This window comes from Heteronotia binoei, chromosome 20 (genome assembly GCF_032191835.1).
Source record: "Heteronotia binoei isolate CCM8104 ecotype False Entrance Well chromosome 20, APGP_CSIRO_Hbin_v1, whole genome shotgun sequence".
NCBI classification, from domain to species: Eukaryota; Metazoa; Chordata; class Lepidosauria; order Squamata; family Gekkonidae; genus Heteronotia; species Heteronotia binoei.
In genome coordinates this window covers 3,528,937-3,551,707 of record NC_083242.1, presented here as the reverse complement: position 1 = coordinate 3,551,707, position 22,771 = coordinate 3,528,937, and the positions used below count along the sequence as shown (strand labels likewise).

Sequence of the window (22,771 nt, the reverse complement as noted above, 5' to 3'; positions counted from 1 at the left end):
CATCCTCCAAAGACTGCTCAAATTCATGTTAGTTACATCAGTAACGCTGTCCAGCCATCTCATCTTTTGCTATCCCCTTCTTCTTTTGCCTTCTGTCTTTCCCAGCATCAGGATCTTCTCCAGTGAGGGCTCCCTTCTCATTTGGTGGCCAAAGTATTTGAGCTTCAGCTTCAGCATCTAACCTTCCAGGGAACAGTCTCGGTTGATTTCCCTTAGGACTGACTGATCAGATCTTCTTGCAGTCCAAGGGACTCTCAAGATTCTTCTCCAGCACCACAGCTCGAAAGCATCTATTCTTCTGCGCTCGGCCTTCCTTATGGTCCAGCTCTCACAGCCATACATTACTACTGGGAATACCATCGCTTTGACTGTACGGACTTTTGTTGGCAGGGTGATGTCTCTACTTTTTATTATACTGCCCAGGTTCGCCATAGCTGTCCTACCAAGGAGCAAACATCTACTCCTTCCTGTCTTCCACACACTGGTTTGCGGAAACAGCTCCCCTTTCTATACCTGGCCCTTCTGTGCAGGTTTTTTGATCCACACTCTAAGGCCAAGTTCAAAATTAGATCTAGGATGGCTAGTTAGAACCTTCACACCCCAAAACTGCATACCTCTGAATGAAGGGAACATCCAATATGAAAACGCTGTGGCCAATGAACTTCCCAGAAGCCTCTGATTGTCAGGACTGAAAGGGACACTGGGAAGTGGTGGGCCTCCTATCGTGATTAAGCTGAGCTGCAGTTTTGCAGAATGCTTGCCATTTGCCCATTTACTGTCATCAGTCCTTGTTCCTTAGAAAAAGGTTGCCCTCTGGGCTCAGAATAGCTTGCAAAAGCCGGTTCTCCCCTGCTGAGCGACACCCCATTCCCTATCAGGTGCAAAACTAAAGTCAAAAACACCCTTATCCTATTCCAAATGCTCAACCATGATCGTTTTCTCCTGTCCTCACAGCATCCCTGCAAAGCGGACTACTTACTGCTTCTCCAGATGGAACGCTGAAGCTAAACACCTCTAGCAAAGAAATTCGAGAACAGGGCTGGATTAACAATTAGGCCAAGTAGGCACTGGCCTATGTGCCCCCATGCCATTAGGGGCCCTGGGCCAACTCTCCCGCCCCATATTCCCCCTGCTTTCATCCCTCCCAGCCTGTAGGCGCAGTCAGCAATTGAGCTGCTCTTTGCCCGACTTGCCTGGTGCAGTTGCTGCTGGTGTCGTCACCAAGTTTACTTCTCTCTGCCTCTCCCCTCAGCTTTGTCAAAGGGGCTTTTGAGAAGGGGCCTGCATCTTCATCTACCTCACAGGGTGTCTGTTGAAGGGGAGGAAGGGAAAGGAGATTGTGAGCCGCTCTGAGACTCTTCGGAGTGGAGGGCGGGATATAAATCCAATGTCTTCATCTACCTCACAGGGTGTCTGTTGTGGGGGAGGAAGGTAAAGGAGATTGTGAGCCGCTCTGAGACTCTTCGGAGTGGAGGGCGGGATATAAATCCAATGTCTTCATCTACCTCACAGGGTGTCTGTTGTGGGGGAGGAAGGGAAAGGAGATTGTGAGCCGCTCTGAGACTCTTCGGAGTGGAGGGCGGGATATAAGTCCAATATCTTCTTCAATATCTTCTTTCAACAAATCCACTTAACTGTTTCCAGTCTACATGATTTATTCCCAGGTATAAGCCCTTATTCTGCATGCCACGCAATCATAGGATTTGTAATCCTTAGCACAGAGTTAGGACTCAATTTTATTTACATGCATATTTCATTCCAATGCCTAATTGGCTACGGAGATAAACCTCAAAACCTCCAGGGGGTGAAAAAGGGATGCGGGAAGCGAACATTCGTTATTAGCGAATCTTAAAGCCATGCGGCATTTGGGATGAATGGTTTACAGCAGGAGTGGCCAAACTGCAGCTCGGGAGCCACATGTGGCTCTTTCACACACATGATGTGGTTCTTGAAGCCCCCACCACCCTGTTGGCTGACTTGGAGAAGGCATTTGTCTCTTTAAATCACTTCTCCAAGCCAAGCCAGTCAGGGGTTTGGAGAATGTATTTAGAACGAAACGTCTGGAAGAAAAAACTTTCTCCGGTAGAAAACGGCACTTGAGCCCGAAAGATTCTACAAACCCTAATGATGATGCCAGCCATGAAAACCTGAAATCTTTGATAATGTATTTAGAGTTAAAGTTGCTTTCCATCCATCTCACCTTCCCTCCTCCCTTCCCGTCTATTTTCCTTCCTTCCTTCCTTCCTTCCTTCCTTCCTTCCTTCCTTCCTTCCTTCCTTCCTTCCTTCCTTCCTTCCTTCCTTCCTTCCTTCCTTCCTCCCTTCCTTCCTGTCTTGTGGCTCTCAAACTTCTGACATTTATTCTATGTGGCTTAGGTTAAGCAAGTTTGGCCACCCCTGGTTTACAGTATAAAAACAGCTCCACTTTTTTATTCTCTTGCCCACACTGATCTCTTTTGAAGTTAATTATATAACCCAGTACCAGATAATAACGTTTCCTGGTATCAGGGAAGTCAAGGCTGGTTGTCCCCAAAGAAGTCTAGCAGGAGGATGAAGATGAATGCAAGTTGCTGTTTTGTAAGAGAGTCCACTGGGGGTTGGGGTGCAGAGAGAGGAGGAGCAAGAGCAGCCCGAAAGATGTGGTGCCATAAACCCCATGTGAAAAACGATACACCATCAGGGCTGTTTTTTTGAGCAGGAACGCCGTTCCGGCTGGCTTGGTGTCAGGGGGTGTGGTCTAATACGCAGATGAGTTCTTGTTCTACCAAAAAAGCCCTGTCCACAATAAATGTAGAACGGAAAAGGAGAGCGATTCGGTATCAAGAACCAAGCAGGTAAGCTTCCTGGGTTTCCATTCCAGGAACACAAATCCTCAGAAGATCTCGGTTACCCTCCCAAAAGATATGCTGAATTTCTATCAGCATAAATCTTTTAATCTGTTTTCGCCAGAGTGAATTCCTTTTTTTTTTTTTTTCTTCCCCCAAGCGAAAGTTTCGGCCATGATCAGAAATGACTAATGGGACCTCGACGCCCACAGTTTTAACCTCGTGGAATAAGGAGAACAGAAGGCCGGAAGATGGAGCAAAGGCTGGGAGGCGGAAATAATGCGTGAAACAAAACAAAACAAAAAAACCCAAGCAGCTTTCCAAACCCATTTTGCTGCTGCAGAAGTAATGCACTTTCAGCAAGGATCACCTCCCAATCCGGGGTGATGGCTATGTCTGCTGGAAGCACAAAAGGCCAGGGGCCTGCATATTTTCGGGACCATTTCTCCCCATATGAACCCCCTGGGCTCTAAGGTCTGCTGCTCAACATCTCCTCGTAGTCCCTGGTCCTAAGGATACCTGGTTGGCTTCAACGAGGGCCAGGGCCACCCAGGCCCTGCGGGGCTTATCAAAGATTCGAAGGGCCTGTAAGACGGAGCTCTTCTTGCCACAAGATGCAGCAAAGCCTATTACCTACAGATGCCTTGACGAAAGAATTAGCCAAAATCGTGGGGGAACAATGGTTATGCACCAGAATAGCTCAATACTGCTTTGAGTACCAGATGCTGGTTTAATATCAGAATACAGACCAATATTTCTTCTAAGCTGCGGAGTCTTGCGAGCAAAAATTCTACTTCATGATTTACTGGCATTAAAAGTTGTGAGCTACTGCATTAATTAGTGTGCTCTGGGGCCATTTTTCCTGAGCAAAAACAAAAATGCGGGAGTCGGAGGCTAAAAAACTGTGAGCTAGCTCACACTAACTCAGCTTAGGGGGAACCCATTTTCCAGCCTTGGATCTAATCCAGCAGGGCGACCGGGTACTATGAAAGTGTCAAAAGAACTCACCAGTTATTTGGCTTGCTTTATAACTTTGGGCAGGAGACGGGGATCTCGGTTTTAATTTTTTTAAGAGGAGAAAGAAGAAAGAGAGAACAAGTTTGGGAGTGAAGTTTTAGCTCATATGCATGCCCCCCCCCCTCAAATCTCCTTGGACAGAATAAGCCCTGACCCGCACACCCACTTCAATGACCCCCAAGTTCATTTAGCTTTTGTCACAGTGTCTGTTAGTGCTCTGTCACCACGGTAACGCAACTTCCTCCACACACAGATGGCTTCCATTGCTTAAAACCATACAGGTGTCGTTGGGCCGTCCGGAGGAAAACAACCCCAATAATGACCTTGAACGGCTCTGCTGCCTTTAAGTAAATACGGACGGGCTTCCCTTCGGCGGAAATTGGACCTAGCAACCCGGCCTCTTCGGCATCAATATTATTCCAAATATTTAACATATGGAGGAGTGAGCTAAACCATAAATTGTCATTTCTAGTCTTAGAAACAGGTTATAAGGACTATACATTTCTGCAGCTTCAAAATAGCCTCTCAAAGTCTTGCAATACATGTATATATATGTATGCAGGGTGTGTGTGTGTGTGTGTGTGTGAGAGAGAGAGAGTTAGAGTTCAGTGGCATCTTAAGAACATAAGAGAAGCCATGTTGAATCAGACCAATGGCCCATCCAGTCCAACACTCTGTGTCACATAAGAACATAAGAGAAGCCCTGTTGGATCAGGCCAATGGCCCATCCAGTCCAACACTCTGTATCACATAAGAACATAAGAGAAGCCATGTTGGATCAGGCCAATGGCCCATCCAGTCCAACACTCTGTGTCACATAAGAACATAAGAGAAGCCATGTTGGATCAGGCCAATGGCCCATCCAGTCCAACACTCTGTGTCACATAAGAACATAAGAGAAGCCCTGTTGGATCAGGCCAATGGCCCATCCAGTCCAACACTCTGTGTCACATAAGAACATAAGAGAAGCCATGTTGGATCAGGCCAATGGCCTATCCAGTCCATCACTCTGTGTCACATAAGAGAAGCCCTGTTGGATCAGGCCAATGGCCCCTCCAGTCCAACACTCTGTGTCACATAAGAACATCAGAGAACCCATATTAGATCAGGCCAATGGCCCCTCCAGTCCAACACTCTGTGTCACATAAGAACATAAGAGAAGCCATGTTGAATCAGGCCAATGGCCCACCCAGTCCAACATTCTGCGCCACACAGTGGTCGAAACCCAGGGGCCATCAGGAATCCCACCAGTAGGGCCAGAACTCCAGAAGTCCATCCACTGTCCCCCCCCCCCACCGCAAGCACAAAGAAGTCAGAGCATCACTGCCCCAGAACATAAGAGAAGCCATGTTGGATCAGGCCAATGGCCCATCCAGTCCAACACTCTGTCACATAAGATCATAAGAGAAGCCATGTTGGATCAGGCCAATGGCCCATCCAGTCTAACACTCTGTCACATAAGATCATAAGAGAAGCCATGTTGGATCAGGCCAATGACCCATCCAGTCCAACACTCTGTGTCACATAAGAACATAAGAGAAGCCATGTTGGATCAGGCCAATGGCCCCTCCAGTCCAACACTCTGTGTCACATAAGAACATCAGAGAACCCATATTAGATCAGGCCAATGGCCCCTCCAGTCCAACACTCTGTGTCACATAAGAACATAAGAGAAGCCATGTTGAATCAGGCCAATGGCCCACCCAGTCCAACATTCTGCGCCACACAGTGGTCGAAACCCAGGGGCCATCAGGAATCCCACCAGTAGGGCCAGAACTCCAGAAGTCCATCCACTGTCCCCCCCCCCCACCGCAAGCACAAAGAAGTCAGAGCATCACTGCCCCAGAACATAAGAGAAGCCATGTTGGATCAGGCCAATGGCCCATCCAGTCCAACACTCTGTCACATAAGATCATAAGAGAAGCCATGTTGGATCAGGCCAATGGCCCATCCAGTCTAACACTCTGTCACATAAGATCATAAGAGAAGCCATGTTGGATCAGGCCAATGACCCATCCAGTCCAACACTCTGTGTCACATAAGAACATAAGAGAAGCCATGTTGGATCAGGCCAATGGCCCATCCAGTCCAACACTCTGTGTCACCCAGCAGCCGAAACCATCAGGAGGTCCCTCAGTGGGGCCAACAAAGTTTTATTTGAGATAAGAGCTTTCATGTGCATGCACACTTCCTCAGATATATTGAGGGGTATGTATGTGTGTGTGCACATGTGTGTGTACACATGAGTGTGTGGGTTCAGTCTATTCTACCACCTTCAGACTCTACAACTTCCATGTCTGAACTAAGCTTAGGGAAACTCAAAAGGAGGACAAAAGGAATAAGTGAAATCCAAAAGTCCAAACGCAACCTACCACGGGCTCTGTGAATAAAACAATACCACTTAGCTCTTTTAAAATGTTCCAGCACAATCAACACAATGTACACCACTGTATTTACTACAACAGCCCCGCGAGGCAGGAAGATTTGCAGCGACGGACGCTTGTCCGACAAGTCACGGCGGAGTGCGAGAACTGTCATCCCACGTTTTGAGAAGGCAGCAGCCCTGTCTTGCGGAAGATGAACCGTCAAGATTTGTTTTTTTTTTTGCCTTGCTGCACGGGTGCCAAGTCCTTGTTTAAAAATGAAAAAAAGGAAAGGGGGGGAACATATATCAGGAGTGAAACCTACCATTAAAACAATTACCGCAAAGTGCTAGGTCTGATTGCGGCAATTATGCTTACATTTCAAGGGGCAAAGTACATCTCTGCAAAAAGCCGGTGGAAATGAAGGAGGTGGCGCAGCGGCAGGAGAGATTGCTTCTCAAAACTTTCCCAAGATCTTTTTTTGTACGTATTCCCCCTCACCCGGCGCAATTCTCCACTTCGAATAAGTGCAGCAAAGAAGGCCTGATTGACCAGCCCACAGATCTGACTGAGGTCTAACTGAGGGGTGTCGAACATGTAGTTCGGGGCCTGAATCAGGCCCCCGGAGGGCTCCTATCAGGCCCCTGAGCAACTGGCTGTCATCTGCTTCTTTCTCCCTCTCTCTTGCTTCTTTTTTGCATCTCAGCTTGCTTTGCAAGGCTTGATCAATTGCTCAGGAGCTACAGAGCAAAACCTCTATTTTCTCCATTGGCTGAGGCTCCCCTCCCTTCCAGTCCCCTAGCGAAGGAAGGAAAGAGCCAGAGCTTCCTTTGCCCAGTTCCCTGGATCCCATTGGGAGAAATACAAAGAAAGCATCCTTAAGACCACGTGCTAAGCATGTTTTAAGTTTCTTAAAGAATATATTTGTGTTTCTCTGTGTTGTTTATAAAATTTATAACTCAGCTACCTAGACTTAAATAGGTGCACACATGGCCCAACCTGACATAGCTCGGCCCCTCAAGGTCTCATTTATGTCAGATCCAGCCCTCGTAACAAATGAGTTTGACACCCCTGGTCTTAACTTATGTTTACGCTAACAGACAAACCGTGGGTGCCGACACATCTGGGTGGTGGGAGCGCTTTCCCGTTCTTGAGCTCCCAATTTAAAGATTTCCATACCCTGCTACACACACCCCGCCCCACATTGGAAACAACCATTTCACGCTTGAGATTTTATACTTAGTGATAAGTGGGTGTCGGTGGCTTTGAGGCAGATCAGCTTGCTTGTTTCATAAATGATTGACTTCCGAGCGGATATCAGTTCTGGATAATCTCGTGCGTGGCTTCCGAGGGCCGGCAGGAGGGGGTGGGGGAGGCAAGAGAAAATTTCCCAAATCTTGTTGTACCCTTCCCCCCACTATTGTGTACAGTTCAATTTTAATTTCGACATACCTTTGGCAACAGGGACCTCAGGGCGGTCATTTTTAATCTAGTTTCTCTTCAGGAGATTCGGTACATGGCAGCGTAGTTTCCAATTAATCACCTTCTTACTATTTTCAAAGCACAGAATTGCACGGATTTCTTTAGCCAAAAGGCTAAAGGAAGGGAATTGAAAACAAATCAGCCAGTATCATAATGCCCCTGTATAAATCGACGGTGCGGCCTCATTTGGAGTAATGTGTACAATTCTGGTCACTGCACCTCAAAAAAGATATTATAACATTGGAGAAAGTGCAGAAAAGGGCAACTGGAATGATTCAAGGGTTGGAACACTTTCCCTATGAAGAAAGGTTAAAACGCTTGGGGATCTTTAGCTTGGAGAAACGTCGACTGCAGGGTGTCATGATAGAGGTTTACAAGATTATGCATGGGATAGAGACGGTAGAGAAAGGAGTCCTTTTCTCCCTTTCTCACAATTCGAGAACTCGTAGGCATTCAATGAAATTGCTGAGCAGTCGGGTTAGAACAGATAAAAGGAAGTACTTCTTCACCCAAAGGGTGATTAACATGTGGAATTCACTGCCACAGGAGGTGGTGGCAGCTACAAGCATAGCCATCTTCAAGAGGGGATTGGAAAAACATATGGAGCAACGTGGTCCATCAGTGGCTATTAGCAAGGTATAAGGTAAAGGTATAAGCAAAAGAGGAGTAGCTTCAGCCCCTGTCCTCCTTAGCTCCTCACAGTCCCTGCCAGTATTTCTCCATGCATTCATAACTGCCTTGTACGGTACAACTGAAGGAGGTAGATCGACTGAGCAAGAAAATGGTTGACTGAGATTGTGTTGAGCCTAGAGGCCCCCAGCGCAGCATCTGTAGTCATTGTACCTTTTCTGACACCCACCAAGTTGTTTTAGGAAGTGGGTGAGACCAGGCATGGCTTTTGCCGATCAAGGCTTCCGATTGGCCACTGGAGATTTGATTGGCTGTGTTGATTTCTGTTGGGATTTGCAAGTTCCCTGCCTGAAGTCATGAAAGAATAAAACATGTCTGTTTACGCACACTGATGTCGTAGCAAATTAAGTTTAGAGACTCAATGGTAGGGCCTGCGTGTATTTGCCACAGAGCAAGGGGACAACATGCAGAATTAATTCTCCAATCGGGCGATCAATACACTGGGGATGGAGTGAGTTGGGGTGGCCAAACTTGCTTAATGTAAGAGCTACACAGAATAAACATCAGATGTTTGAGAGCCGCAAGACATGAACATCAGAGGAGGGAGGGAGGAAGGAAGATGGAGAAGGGTGGAAAGAAAACAACTTTAAATGCACTATCGAAGCTGCCAACCAATGAGGTGGGGGGGGGGGCTTTGAGAGCCACACAAGATGTGTGAAAAGTCTGGCCATCCCTGCTCTAGTCTGTTCTCACACATTTTTAGAAGCCTTTGAGTAAAGATGTAGGTTAGAGCATCCAGTCAGGAGGTTGATTTGTTGCTGTTTTGTCTCTAAACGCCCAGCAAACCTCTCCCTCATTAGCAAATAAAACTTTTCTTTTAAAGCTAATACAAACCTGTGCGTTGCATTTACTCCACTACTTTGTATCCCAACAAATTTTCTAAATGGGGCTTTGGTAGCAGTTGCCACCCCGGCACAAGGATCACCGCTGTGTCGCTGAAGTTAAGCTGCGGCAATCACTTTTGTGGCTGGCTCCGCCTCCTGCGGCAGCCATTTTGCGGCAGCCATTTTGCGGCAGCCATTTTGTTGCCAGGCCCGTGTCAGAATTCCAAATGGGCCTGCAGGCTCAAAAAGTTTGGGCACCTCTGAGCTCGAGAGGGAGGGACGGTGGCTCAGTGGTAGAGCATCTGCTTGGTAAGCAGAAGGTTCCAGGTTCAATCCCTGGCATCTCCAAAAAAAGGGTCCAGGCAAGTAGGCGTGAAAATTCTCAGCTTGAGACCCTAGAGAGCCGCTGCCAGTCTGAGAAGACAATACTGACTTTGATGGGGCGAGGTTCTGATTCAGTATAAGGCAGCTTCATATGTTCATTGAACCAAAGCCAGGAAAACAATGCAAACACATACTACATATGTTCATATGACCATGGGCCCACGGAGGCGAGTGGGGGATAAGTCCCCCTTCGACTCGCCACGTCAGACCACAGTCCTAGGAAGCGGCTCCTTATTGCCCGGTCTAATTAGATTAAGAGCCAAATGTTTTCAGGCAACTGGAGGTGGGGGTTGGAGGGTGAGCAGGGAAACAAAATGAGACAAAGCTAAGAAATTAAGCCAGAGGATATGAATCCCATGCAAACACCGATGTTTAGGGTGAAGGCGAGTCTGGAAACAGTTTAACGCAAGCCAGGCATGGCTGGAGGCCAGCCGCGCATGAGACCGGGGGTCGCTCTGGGCTAATTGTATCCCTCATGCAGGCTACCCCGGCACACTAATAGGTTTTAATAAAAAGTTTCAATTGGACCAGTAAACCCCTCATTAAGCTGTTTTTAAAGCATGAATTTAAGAGCGGGGAGGGCGAAAGGTCGCCGGGAGTCCTTAATTCACAACGGCTGGCGAGAAGTGCTCTTGCAATGGCGAGCAAAACGCCGGAGCGTCCGGGGCCACATAAACATCCGACTCTGCCGCGAAGGGCCAGCTAACTGACAGTTTGAAAAATAGATTTAATAAGGCTGAAGGGGAGGGGGGGGGGAAAGGTTCCCCAATCCTCCACAAACAAGGGGAATAATCCACAGCTCATTTGTCCTGCTTCCACAAATAAAATTAAAACGCACCCCCACACTGACTAATATACAAACAGGACTTCCAGGCGCTTAGGGGGCAGAGATTTCCAAGGTTCCCGGGACTTTCGGTTTAAGCCTCGGCCCCTGGAGCGCTCGGGGCTTTTATAAAGTTTTCCAAAAAAGCCAGATGGCGAGGTTCCTGCCCCAATGACCTTACAAGATGAATTCGGATCGAGAGGAGAGGAGGCAGGCGGCACATGGAAAGGATCACAAGCCAACAAGCTATTGCAAATTTATGCCAGTCTTCCTTGGAGCAACAGACATGGTTCTCCCTCAGCCCTTACTGGGACTTTACTGGCCACACCCCTTACGGAATCTATAGCAACGGACTACAGGAGGAGAAGAGGAGGAGAAGGAGGAAGAAGAGGAAGGGGAGGAGGAGGAAGAGGAGGAAGAGGAAAAAGAGGAGGAGGAAGAAGAAGAAAGGAACAAGAGCTAGAGAGCAGACAGGAGAAATTCCCCCATACACGCCACTCACAGTTCTAGGTAGTAGTTTTTCTCATGACCCAACCCAGCCAGGAAACAGTTGAATGCTCCAAACAGCTGCCAGGCAGCCCTGGAAACAGGTGCTCCTTATTAAAACTTCACCCCTGGGATAGAAGAGGGTCTCTTCTCTCTCTCCCTTTCTCCAAGGAAGATGGAATAAGGAGGAAACTGGGCCATGGGAGACCACGGAGAGCAACCCAAGGGCGGTCGGGCGTGACAAATTCATTTAGGCTCCGCTCCTCGGCTATAACATCGCTGAGAAGAATTCGCAACCTGGAGGGCGACAGAGGCCATTTGCAGGCCAGTGTAGGGGGGGAGGGAGGTGTTCTGTCCTGAGGGGAGATGCCAAGCAGTTGCATCCGGTCCAGAGGATGCTCGAAACGTCTCCACAAAGCCCCTCAAAAAACGGATCAAAGGAAACTGACGGCAAAGTGGCTTTATCCAACTATTAGTCTTGCAAGATGAGTATCGCCCGCTCTGACTGGCGGCGGGTCTCCGGGGTCTCAGGCAGAGAAAGCTCTTTCCCATCACCTACTGCCTGGGCCTCTTTCCACTGAAGATGCCAGGGACTGAACCTGGGACCTTCTGTGTGCCAAGCAGATGCTCTGCCACTGAGCCTCTCCAAAGGGCTGGCAAGGAGCCCAACAAGCATTTGCATAAAGGAGCCCCACTCCCTAACCCACACAAACCCAGGAGGGACTTGTCTGATGAAGTCTGCTTAAGAGCATACAAAAGCTTACATTCTGAATAAAACTCAGTTGGTCTTAAAGGTGCTCCTCGTCTACTGCTTTGTTCTATTGCCTCAGACCAACACGGCTGCCTGCTGGGATCTAACTGCTAAAAATGGTGATCAACGATGGCTAACGCCCATCGCTCAAGGCCAGTGCAGTTTGCACACGACTTGAGGCAGCTCCTGTGCCAGGTGTATCTGTACATCACACCCACACACACAGCACTCCGCGACAACCACAGAGTCCCCCGCATTTGTTGCCAAGAAGGAACCCCCCTGTAATCTGGTTCTTTGTAAAGTGTCTGGCATACACGAAAAAAAGATCTTTCTAGCAAGCTTCACCCAATGCAATTCTTGCTTTAAAAATTAATCTGACCATTCTATGGAAACTTTTAACTGAGAAGATACGAGTTTCGAGGGGGGGGGTCAAAAAGTCATCCCTAAGAAACGCTCCTGCAGAAGCGTAGGGCAGGATCCCCAAAACTGCACAAATGAGTCCTGGGTACTCCAAAGGGCCACAAACTCTTCCCCACTCCCAAAACCTTCCTCCAATGCTGAACAGCAAATGGCTTTTTCAAAAGTGCTCTGTGACTTGGAGTAACACTGCAGGGTCGGGTTTTTTTCACCCTCTGCCCTCTCGAGGGTCTACAAAATTAGGAACTTTGGCAACAAGGGATTTCTTCTAACGCTTCTGAATCCAAGATTTTTTACTGTCCTCGCCCGCAACATCCCCCCCCCAAAAAAAAACCTGAAGGGAGAAAAAGAACACAAAAAGGATAAAACCAAGCAGCCATCAAAATAAAATAATGATTTGCACACAATGCTTATGCAATGTTAGACAAGTATATACTAACTCACTGATTTCCCCTGTGTTTTATTATGAGACTTTTAAGACACTACACATAATGACAGATTTTGTTTGAAAGAACAGCCTACTCAAAGACGCCTTTTATTTCTTTTCCTTTCTAAAGAAGAAGCTGAACTATACTTCCGGCAATGGAACGGGAAGCTCTCAGTGTGTGCAAAAGATCCCTCCAGGAATTTCTTCAGATTGCTCTTTGAAGTCAATGCTCACCAGCCCCTGAAGATGGGAAGTTTCTAAACTCAGCGATATTTAAATGCCTTTTGACAACAACAGATAAAGGATGACAAAATGTCACTGTTCCAGGGCCATAATGCAAGACAAATATTGTGGGTTTCCTGCATTCCTCGTCCATTTGCAAAAAAACAAAACAAAACCAGGGCGCATTCGACAGAAGGAGTCATCTCGTCCAAAAACAGAAGGAAGAGAAAGGGAATCCTGCTGTGTGCAAAGCCTTTGATTAGCCGGCCTCTCAGACTTCCTCCGGATCAGGAGACGGCCGGTCCCTCCCCATTTTTTTGAGGGACTCAATCAAGGGAGAGGGGGGAAGCAGCAAATATTGCAGCCTCCTGACATCTTGATGGAAGGAAAAGGTGAGCGGCTCTCTAACCTGAGCAAAAGAGGTTGTGGGGATACCAGCCGGCCCCTGGTGCGAAGAAGAATTGCAGATTTATACCCTGCTCTTCTCTCTGAATCAGAGACTCAGAGCGGCTTACAATCTCCTTCATCTTCTTCCCCCACAACAGACACCCTGTGAGGTGAGTGGGGCTGAGAGAGCTTTCACAGAAGCTACCCTTTCAAGGACAACTCTGCAAGAGGTATGGATAACTCAAGGCCATTCCAGCAGCTGGAAGAAGAAGAAGAAGAAGAAGAAGAAGAAGAAGAAGAAGAAGAAGAAGAAGAAGAAGAAGAAGAAGAAGAAGAAGAAGAAGAAGAAGAAGAAGAAGAAGAAGAAGAAGAAGAAGAAGAAGAAGAAGACGACGACGACAATGATGAAGAATTGCATATTTATACCCCGTTCTTCTCTCTGAATCAGAGACTCAGAGCGGCTTACAATCTTCTGGAACTTCTTCCCCCACAACAGGCACCCTGTGAAGTGGGTGGGGCTGAGAGAGCTTTCACAGCAGCTGCCCTTTCAAAGACAACTCCTACAAGAACTATGGCTATCTCAAGGCCATTCCGGCAGCTGCAAGCGGAGGAGTGGGGAATCAAACCTGGTTCTCCCAGATAAGAGTCCGTGCACTTCACCACTACACCAAACTGTGTTGGCCAAACCAAAACCAAGCACATGCGCTTGAAGATCTGATAGGTGTGTTACAGAGCCTGGTTCACTTCTAATGAGAATCTTACCGCAAGGGCTACAGGTAGTGACTTAGAAAGGTTAGACCTGGGATCCCCAACATGGCACCTTTGGGCATAAGAACATAAGAAAGGCCATGTTGAATTAGGCCAGTGGCCCATCCGGTCCAACACTCTGTCACAGATTGGCCAAAAAAACCAGGTGCCCTCAGGAGGTGCACCAGTGGGGCCAGGACACTAGAAGTCCTCCCACTGCAGCCCAGGGCTATTTTTGGAGCAGGAACTCCTTTGCATATTAGGCCACACCCCTCTTATGTAGCCAGTCCTCCAAGAGCTTACATGGGCTCTTAGTACAGGGCCTACTGTAAGATCCAGGAGGATTGGCTACATCAGGAGTTTGTGGCCTAATATGCAAAAGAAGTTCCTGCTACAAAAAAAGCCCTAGTTGCGCCCACCGATGCCATTCCTGGTGCCCAAGTGTTTTTAGAAAGTGGGTGTGACCAAGTGGGGTTCCTACCCAGCAGGGCACTGGAGATCCAATTGGCTGGGAGTATTAAAATAATGTTGTTTCAGCCGCCGCTGCAACCATAATACTGGTTTTAATTTCTTTCCCCACTCCTCTTCCTTGGTGTATTTTTTAAAGATTTCCCCTCTTCTCCAATGCCCTTAGGCTCCCTGCCGCCCAGTGTGCAGGCTTCCCTTTCCGCCAGAGCCATTTTGTTGCTGACCCTGCTTCCCACGACGGCCATTTTGTGGATGCACCCACCACAGTGTGCTGGAATCCCAAAGAGGCTCAAAAAGGTTGGGGGCCACTGGGTCAGATTATCGCGCCCTGCGGTGAACTAGGCAATGCTTAGTCATCTTGCTGTAAATTATTTGAAGTTAAAATAAAGCAGAACACCCCCCAAACCAAGAAATTCAGCTATATAGGGGAAAACAGACTTAAGAACATCAGAAGAGCCCTGCTCAATCAGACCACTGAGGATCCATCTAGTCCAGCCTCCTGTCTCACACAGTGGCCAACCAGTTCCTCTGGAGGGCCAGGAACAGGATATAGAGGCTGAGACTTTCCCCTGAGAAGAACCTCAGAAGAGCCCTGCTGGATCAGGCCAGTGAGGGTCCATCTAGTCCAGCACCCTGTCTCACACAGCAGCCAACCAGTTCCTCTGGAGGGCCAACAACAGGGTATAGAGGCTGAGGCCTTCCCCTGAGAAGAACATTAGGAGAGCCCAGCCGGATCAGACCAGGGAGGGTCCATCTAGTCCAGCCTCCTGTCTCACACAGTGGCCAGCCAGTTCCTCTGGAGGGCCAACAACAGGGCAGAGAGGCTGAGGCCTTCCCCTGAGAAGAACATCAGGAGAGCCCAGCTGGATCAGACCAGGGAGGGTCCATCTAGTCCAGCCTCCTGTCTCACACAGTGGCCAACCAGTTCCTCTGGAGGGCCAGCAACAGAGCAGAGAGGCTGAGGCCTTCCCCTGAGGAGAACCTCAGAAGAGCCCAGCTGGATCAGACCAGGGAGGGTCCATCTAGTCCAGCCTCCTGTCTCACACAGTGGCCAACCAGTTCCTCTGGAGGGCCAGCAACAGAGCAGAGAGACAGAGGCCTCCCCTGATAGTAAGAACATAAAAAGAGCCGTGCTGGATCAGACCAGTGGTTCATCTAGACCAGTATCTAGTCTCACACAGGGGCCAACCAGTCCCTCTGGAGGACCAGCAACAGGACACAGAAGCCAAGCCCTTTCCCTGATGTTGCCTCCTGGCTCATATTGCCATCTTCTCCATACAGTGGTCTCTACGCACCCACCTTCTTGTACTGGAGGGGGGGTGGTTTGGGAGGGAGCAGGCCCAGAACCCATAAAAGACAGTAGAGTCAGGATTTGTTCCAGAAAACTTTATATCCCATCCTGAAGCCCTTGATGCGGCCTGGAATTCTTGGGAAAGAGCTCTTCCCACCCCAAATCGATCTAGAACTACACTTCCCTAAATAACAGGAGAAACAGTAGCAGGGGGAAAAAAATGAAAATATTACATACCCTCAAAGTGCCTGAAAAACACCTATGGGAGATTTTCTGAGTTATGCTCACTTACCAAAGGAATACCTGAAAAAGAAACAGGAGGAAACAATAAAAAACACGAGCTAAAAGATATTATTTCCAAGAGGCTGAGAGCAGGGCGTCAGAGATTTTAGTTGTTTTTTTCTATCCCAATGAAGCTCTTGACTTTCAAAAATTTCTTAACAAACTACAGGACTGCAAGGAAACCCAAAGACCATTCACTCCATACAGAAGTTTCACTTGGTTATGGCACAATCGCTGATTCTCTGCTTAGGTCACTGAACCGCTATGGAGGAAAATGGCTACCTCACCATGCAAAAGAGGTCGGCTACACCTCTGGCAGTCTCCTCCTCCTCACCATCTGTAATACTGACTTATTTCCTCCTTGGGGGGGGGGGGTGTCTTTGTTTTCATCCCGCCCACCTCACTGTCAAAATCAATCCACTTCGACCTCTTTCCTCAGAAGTGCCAACTTCAGCGATCCTGCAAACTCCCGCCCTTCACAAACATTGACCAACTCGAAGCCTCGGAAGATTCCTTGCCAAATAAACAAGCAGAAATGAAAAATTGCTTCTGAGGGTCTGCGAGGAGCTCCTGGAAGTGCTTTTCCTTTAATCAGAAGTGAAGTGGTACCTCATCCAAGTCCACTTCAGCGATCCTGCAAATTCCCGCCCTTCACAAACATTGACCAACTCGAAGCCTCGGAAGATTCCTTGCCAAATAAACAAGCAGAAATGAAAAATTGCTTCTGAGGGTCTGCGAGGAGCTCCTGGAAGTGCTTTTCCTTTAATCAGAAGTGAAGTGGTACCTCATCCAAGTCCACCATCAATTTATGACATGCTATTAAACTGAAAGCGCTTCGGAGGGTTAAGTAACATCTACGGCAGCTGGTTTGAGTTGCTGTTAAGCTGTTGGCGTCCCACAGTGGTCATGGCGGTGGTGGGGAGGGGAAGGAAATACGTTTACAAGCTAGTAAACGAAAGCACTTGTCTGGTTTCTGGATCCACTTTATTGTGGTCCCCAATCTTTTTAAGAACCACCCTTTATTTACTAAAAAAAATAACCCATACAACAATAGGTAGGACACTTGGTTAAAACATAACACCCCCCTTTTTTTAAAAAAAAATCTCATGATCTCTGAGATCCCGAGGTGGTACCCTCTCTCTAAACACAAATTAGATAGTCCAGCCAAATCTCCATGTGGGTTATCTGGGGTCATACACAGGTCAGTGGACTTCTCTAGGCAACTGTGAACCCCATCTACGAGAGTGAACTCCCAGATGTTATCTGTGTGGTTGCTTGTGTTGGAGAGGAAACAGAAAGAGAGTCATGCGCTTCCAGGGGAGACAACATTTTTAACCTCCATTTCCTCCTTCAAGTTAAGGGCATAAGAAGACCCCTGAAGGATCTAGCCAAGGATCCAATTACAGAGTATGTGGAGAGGAAGAGGAAGAAGAGGAGGAAGAAGAAGAGGAGGAGGAAGAATACCTTCAAAGTGACCCATAAATGAACAGGAGGTCTCCCTTGTTAAAATACACCAGGTGGGGATTAAGGGCCCTTGCAGAACACCATTTCATCACTAGGAATATGGTTGCTCTGTTATGCCGCTAAGACATGTACAGAAGCATTTCCTAGTGGATTTTGCTATTGAGATGATGAACCGGAAAAAGAATATGTTATGCACAAGGGATAACCGTTAATTGTATTTCATTACTTAAAGGCTGTGTTAGCTCTGGAATGTTACTATGCGTGTGTGCGGGAAGAGTGCAAATATGGTAAATTCTTCCAAAAAATAAGCTGCACGTCCCAACTTTGCAAACTATTTTGCACACTTCTCTGTTTGTCAAGAGGCAACTGTGTGGAGAAGCCGGCACAGTGCCCATCAGCTAAAATCTCAGCTGAGCAATTCATGAAAGACGTGGAACTGAGATCTGGTAAGAAAGCAAGCTACATATCTCTGAACTGGTTTCAAATGGGACTTAAATGGTATATCGTAATATTGTTCTTACTGTGAAATGACCTGTTTGGACCCAGCCTGAGCCCACTTTCAGGGGAGTGTGGGATATAAATCATACAAATAAATAAATATCAGATGGCCCTGGTGGAAATCTCTCAGCCACACACACACATACACCCAAAATATGGGGATAAAACCTAATTTGCAGGCTTGAATATTATATTTTATAAAACCTATAGCATTCAGAACATTGTGAAGTTTTAAATATCGAGTATTATAAGCCCTTTTAAATCTACCGACCAGTACAGTTTTGCCCCGCCTTCCTTCCGAGAGCTTGCGATAGAGTACGCCATTCCTCCCACCCCCATTTAACGTTCACAACAACCCTATGAGGCAGGCTAGGCCGAGTGAGTGATCAGACAACATCACTCGAGTGAGCTTCATGGCAAAGATCCAAACTCGGATCTCACAGATCTTACAGATCCGAGTTCAACACTCTAAACATTAGACCGCGTTGCCTCTTTCAGAAGCTGTGGCTGAATTGAGTGCTGACACAATTATAATCCACGCTGAACAAAAGCTGACCCCCTTTAAGTCAATCTCTGCTTGAATCTTCAACTCGGGCTCTCGTGCCAAGGAACAGGCATTTGACGCTTGCCGGATCAGGGCCCCGGGGCCTGCAAAGGCAGCCCAAGATGGGACAAGAATGATTCTTTTCTGACATGAGCCGTCACGGAGTTATAATTTTGGAAACCGAGAAGCATGTTTCCCATTAGATCCGTTCAGCCTCCGCTCGCATGGCAAGGCAACGAAACCGTCACATGGTATTAATCTCGGTTTCATTAATATTTCTATCAGCCGTGCATGGTTGTTTCTTTGAAACCAGACACCCCGACGTCTCCCTCCTGGCCTCCCCGACCCACAATATCAGCGAGAGGTGCCAAATCTACTTCCCCTACAGGAAGGATGACTCCCCCTGAGGTTCCTTAACTTTGGGTTCAAGTTTCTAGAAATAATTCTTTTTTCCGTAAGGAGAAGGAACGAAGGGTCCAACAGAAAGGCCCGCAATAAAGACACTCCTGATTTCTACTGCCAAAGGAAGGAGCAGATCTAACAGTCAAAAGCAGGGGTGTCAAATATGTGGCCTGGGGCCGAATCAGGCCCTCGGAGGGGTCCTATCAGGCCCCTGAACAATTGACTGTCCTCCCTCTTTCTTGCTTCTTTTTGCATTACAGCTTTCTTTGCCAGGCTTGCTCAATCACACTTGCTCAATCACACAGGAGCTACAGAGCAAAGCTTCTTTTTTCTCCATTGGCCGAGGCTCCTCCCTTGGGGAGGATGGGGGGAGAGAGAGCTTGCTTTGCCAGGCTCTCTCAATCACCCTGCAGAGCTACTGAGCCAAGCCTCTCTCTCTCGCTCTCTTCTATTGGCTGAGGCTCCTCCCCCTCCTGCCCCCCCCCGGGAAGGAAGGAAAGAGCCACAGCTTCCTTTGCCCAGTTCCCTGGACCCCAAGGGAGAAATACAAAGAAAGCACCTTTAAGACCGAGTGCTAATGTTTTAAGCTTCTTTTGTTTAAAGGGTTTAAAAAAAAAAACTTTAATTGTCTTTGTCTTTGTCCTTTATAAAATTTATCCCTGCTACCAAATCTTAAATAGGTACACACATGGCCCAGCCTGACATACTTGGCCCAACAAAGGGCGTTTTCCCACAGAGCTTACCTCGGAGCGACGTCCCTCTTCACCGCGCAGCGTCTGTGCGGATTTCCCACCAACTGCTCCGCATAACCAGGAAGAGCCGCGGCTTTTGCGTCGCTAATGTAAACTGGTTTTTAGTGGTTTACATCTGCGACGCAAAAGGTCCGGCACTTCCTGGTTATGCGGAGCAGTTGGTGGGAAATCTGCGCAGACGCTGCGCGGTGAAGAGGGACGTCGCTCCGAGGTAAGCTCTGTGGGAAAACGCCCTTTGTCTCATTTATGTCAGATCTGGCCCTCATAACAAATGAGTTTGATACCCCTGCTTTAAGGTACTGCTGGACTCTCGCTCTTTCCATTGTTTTGCGTTAGGGAGGTTTGAATGACCTGTTTCCACCTATTCCCCCAGAGACATGACAGCATTCCCCATGACTCATGCAGAGATCTGTCGGGCAACCTCTTCTACAGAAGGAGGCTTTAGCCTGCACAGAAGCATTCTGCTGATTTCCTCACAGCATGCTGGGCATCATCTGGGGATTGCAAACCCACAATCCTGACAAAAACTGATGATGCTTCCCTTCCCTTGCGGGGATCTCTGTGGATGGTTTTCCCAGGAGGGAACCAGTCTGCGACTGGATTAGGCTTTCTTTTTGTTGGCAGAGGAAATAACGCAGCAACGGTGCACAATCTGATTGAAGAGTCGATAAAAGTTTATTTAGGAACTAACACACTTGATAGGAAAGAGGAGAGACAGAGATAAGTTCCTGACTATATCTTTAGCTGAGGGAGAGGGTAAGACCGTGTGGCACTTCTGAGAAGGGGGAAATTGTCCTGAGAGCAGCAATTTGGAGAAAGGCATTCCTTGGAGAGGAAGCGCTGACCTTATTCTATTTACTTCTTCTTGCTGCCCCCTGCAGGGGCCTTCTCTTCTTTGTACACCAGATGTTGCCATTTTCATTTTACAAAGGAAGTCTTTCGCTCATTTCATCGCAGAGAGATGCTTTTCCCCATATACCTCTGCAAGGAAAAGGGCTAGAGATTTTTTTTTTTTTTAAAAAGAAAGAAAAGAAAGCTGGGAATTCGGAGAACCTGAGGCATGTTTTGGTGCAGCAGTTATATCGCTATATCACTATTACGCTATTAAATAGCTGTTTTTTAAAAAAAACGAAAAGAAACACATTCTGCTGTAGGAAATGACTGGGATGTGGGTGTGGGCAGGAACGCCCAAATTTTCCCACCTCCACGGCAGCATGTTCTAAAGGATCAGCCGCCTTGGTGTCCCCTTGTAAGGGAAGAAAGGCTGGATATACACTTTGCAAATAAATGCTTTCCATTGTAAGGTTTTTTCTTAAAAAAAAAAAAATTATAACCCTTTTTGGAGGGCAAATATGGTAAGCTTGGTTTGTGCTTTACCATTGGCTTGCAAAGTTCTCATTATCAACAATATATCCCTTTTGACCAAGGGTGTCGAACTCATTTGTCATGAGGGCCGGATCTGACATAAATGAAACCTTGAGGGGCCGGGTCATGTCGGGTCGGGCCACGTGTGTACCTATTTAAGATTAGGTAGCAGAGATATAAATTTTATAAAGAAGACAGAGAAACACAAATATTTTTTTTTTAAAAAAAACTTTAAACATACTTAAAACGTTAGCACTCATTGGTTTTAAGGATGCTTTCTTTGTATTTCTCCCATGGGATCCAGGGAACTGGGCAAAGGAAGCTCTGGCTCTTTCCTTCCCCAGGGGACCGGGGGGAGGAGAAGAAGAAGAAGATATTGGATTTATATCCCGCCCTCCACTCCGAAGAGTCTCAGAGCGGCTCACAATCTCCTTTCCCTTCCTCCCCCACAACAGACACCCTGTGAGGTAGATGAAGATACTGGATTTATATCCCACCCTCCACTCCAAAGAGTCTCAGAGCAGCTCACAATCTCCTTTCCCTTCCTCCCCCACAACAGACACCCTGTGAGGTAGAGGAAGATATTGGATTTATATCCTGCCCTCCACTCCAAAGAGTCTCACAGCAGCTCACAATCTCCTTTCCCTTCCTCCCCCACAACAGACACCCTGTAAGGTAGATGAAGATATTGGATTTATATCCTGCCATCCACTCTGAAGAGTCTCAGAGCGGCTCACAATCTCCTTTACCTTCCTCCCCCCACAACAGACACCCTGTGAGGTAGAGGAAGATATTGGATTTATATCCTGCCCTCCACTCCGAAGAGTCTCACAGCAGCTCACAATCTCCTTTCCCTTCCTCCCCCACAACAGACACCCTGTGAGGTAGATGAAGATATTGGATTTATATCCCGCCCTCCACTCCGAAGAGTCTCAGAGCGGCTTACAATCTCCTTTACCTTCCTCCCCCACAACAGACACCCTGTGAGGTGGGTGGGGCTGGAGAGGGCTCTCACAGCAGCTGCCCTTTCAAGGACAACCTCTGCCAGAGCTATGGCTGACCCAAGGCCATTCCAGCAGGTGCAAGTGGAGGAGTGGGGAATCAAACCCGGTTCTCCCATTTAAGAGTCTGCACACTTAACCACTACACCAAACTGGCTCCATTGGAGCCTCAGCCAATGGAGAAAATAGAGGTTTTGGCCTGTAGCTCCTGAGCAATTGAGCAAGCCTTACGAAGCAAGCTGTTATGCAGAAGGAAGCAAGAGAGAGGGAGAAGGAAGCAGATGACAGTTGCTCGGGGGCCTGATAGGAGCTCTCCGGGGGCCTGATTCGGCCCTTGAACTGTATGCTTGACACTTCTGATTTAAGCCCTGGTTAATACAATTAAACCTGTGAGAATCTCTTCCAATTCAGCAATCCCATGCTGCGTTTCCCTTGGCAGTCTCCTCGCTGCAAGCTCCCAGGTCAACGGCAGACTCAAAGGACTGCCTCGTATCTTTCCGAACGATGCCGTTTCTCCTATCAAATTTGTTATCGCCAATTCCAGCGGCGCCGGTTTCGACTCAGCGGCACAGACTGAAAGGAAAAGGGACCCTTGACGGTGCACAAATGCACACACAGCCCAAAAAAAAAAACCCATACTTTTCCCAGCTCGGGACGGCAAAAGCAAGAAAGAAAGGAAACGAAAAAACGGGGACTGTCCCTCTGGCCGACACTTCCTTTCCACCGTGCCTCCGCGCCAGCTGGATGGGAGTTGAAAAGAACTTGCGAGCGAGTCAACAGCGTCTGGTATCTCAGGCCTCCGGCCCAAAGCAAATAGATAAAGGCCTTAAAAATTAAAATAGGAAGGGACTTAAAAAGAA

The 22,771-nt window shown here is 47.7% G+C and overlaps 1 protein-coding gene across 1 annotated transcript in view; it reads right to left on the bottom strand.

The window, feature by feature from the left end:
• LMF1 (lipase maturation factor 1) overlaps window positions 1-22,771 on the bottom strand; it is a 216,381-nt gene that overhangs the window by 179,032 nt on the left and 14,578 nt on the right. Inside the window, exon 3 of the mRNA XM_060260612.1 lies at window positions 15,896-15,906. Within this exon, the coding sequence (XP_060116595.1) occupies window positions 15,896-15,906 (11 nt within the window). The remainder of the gene's footprint in view (window positions 1-15,895; window positions 15,907-22,771) is intronic.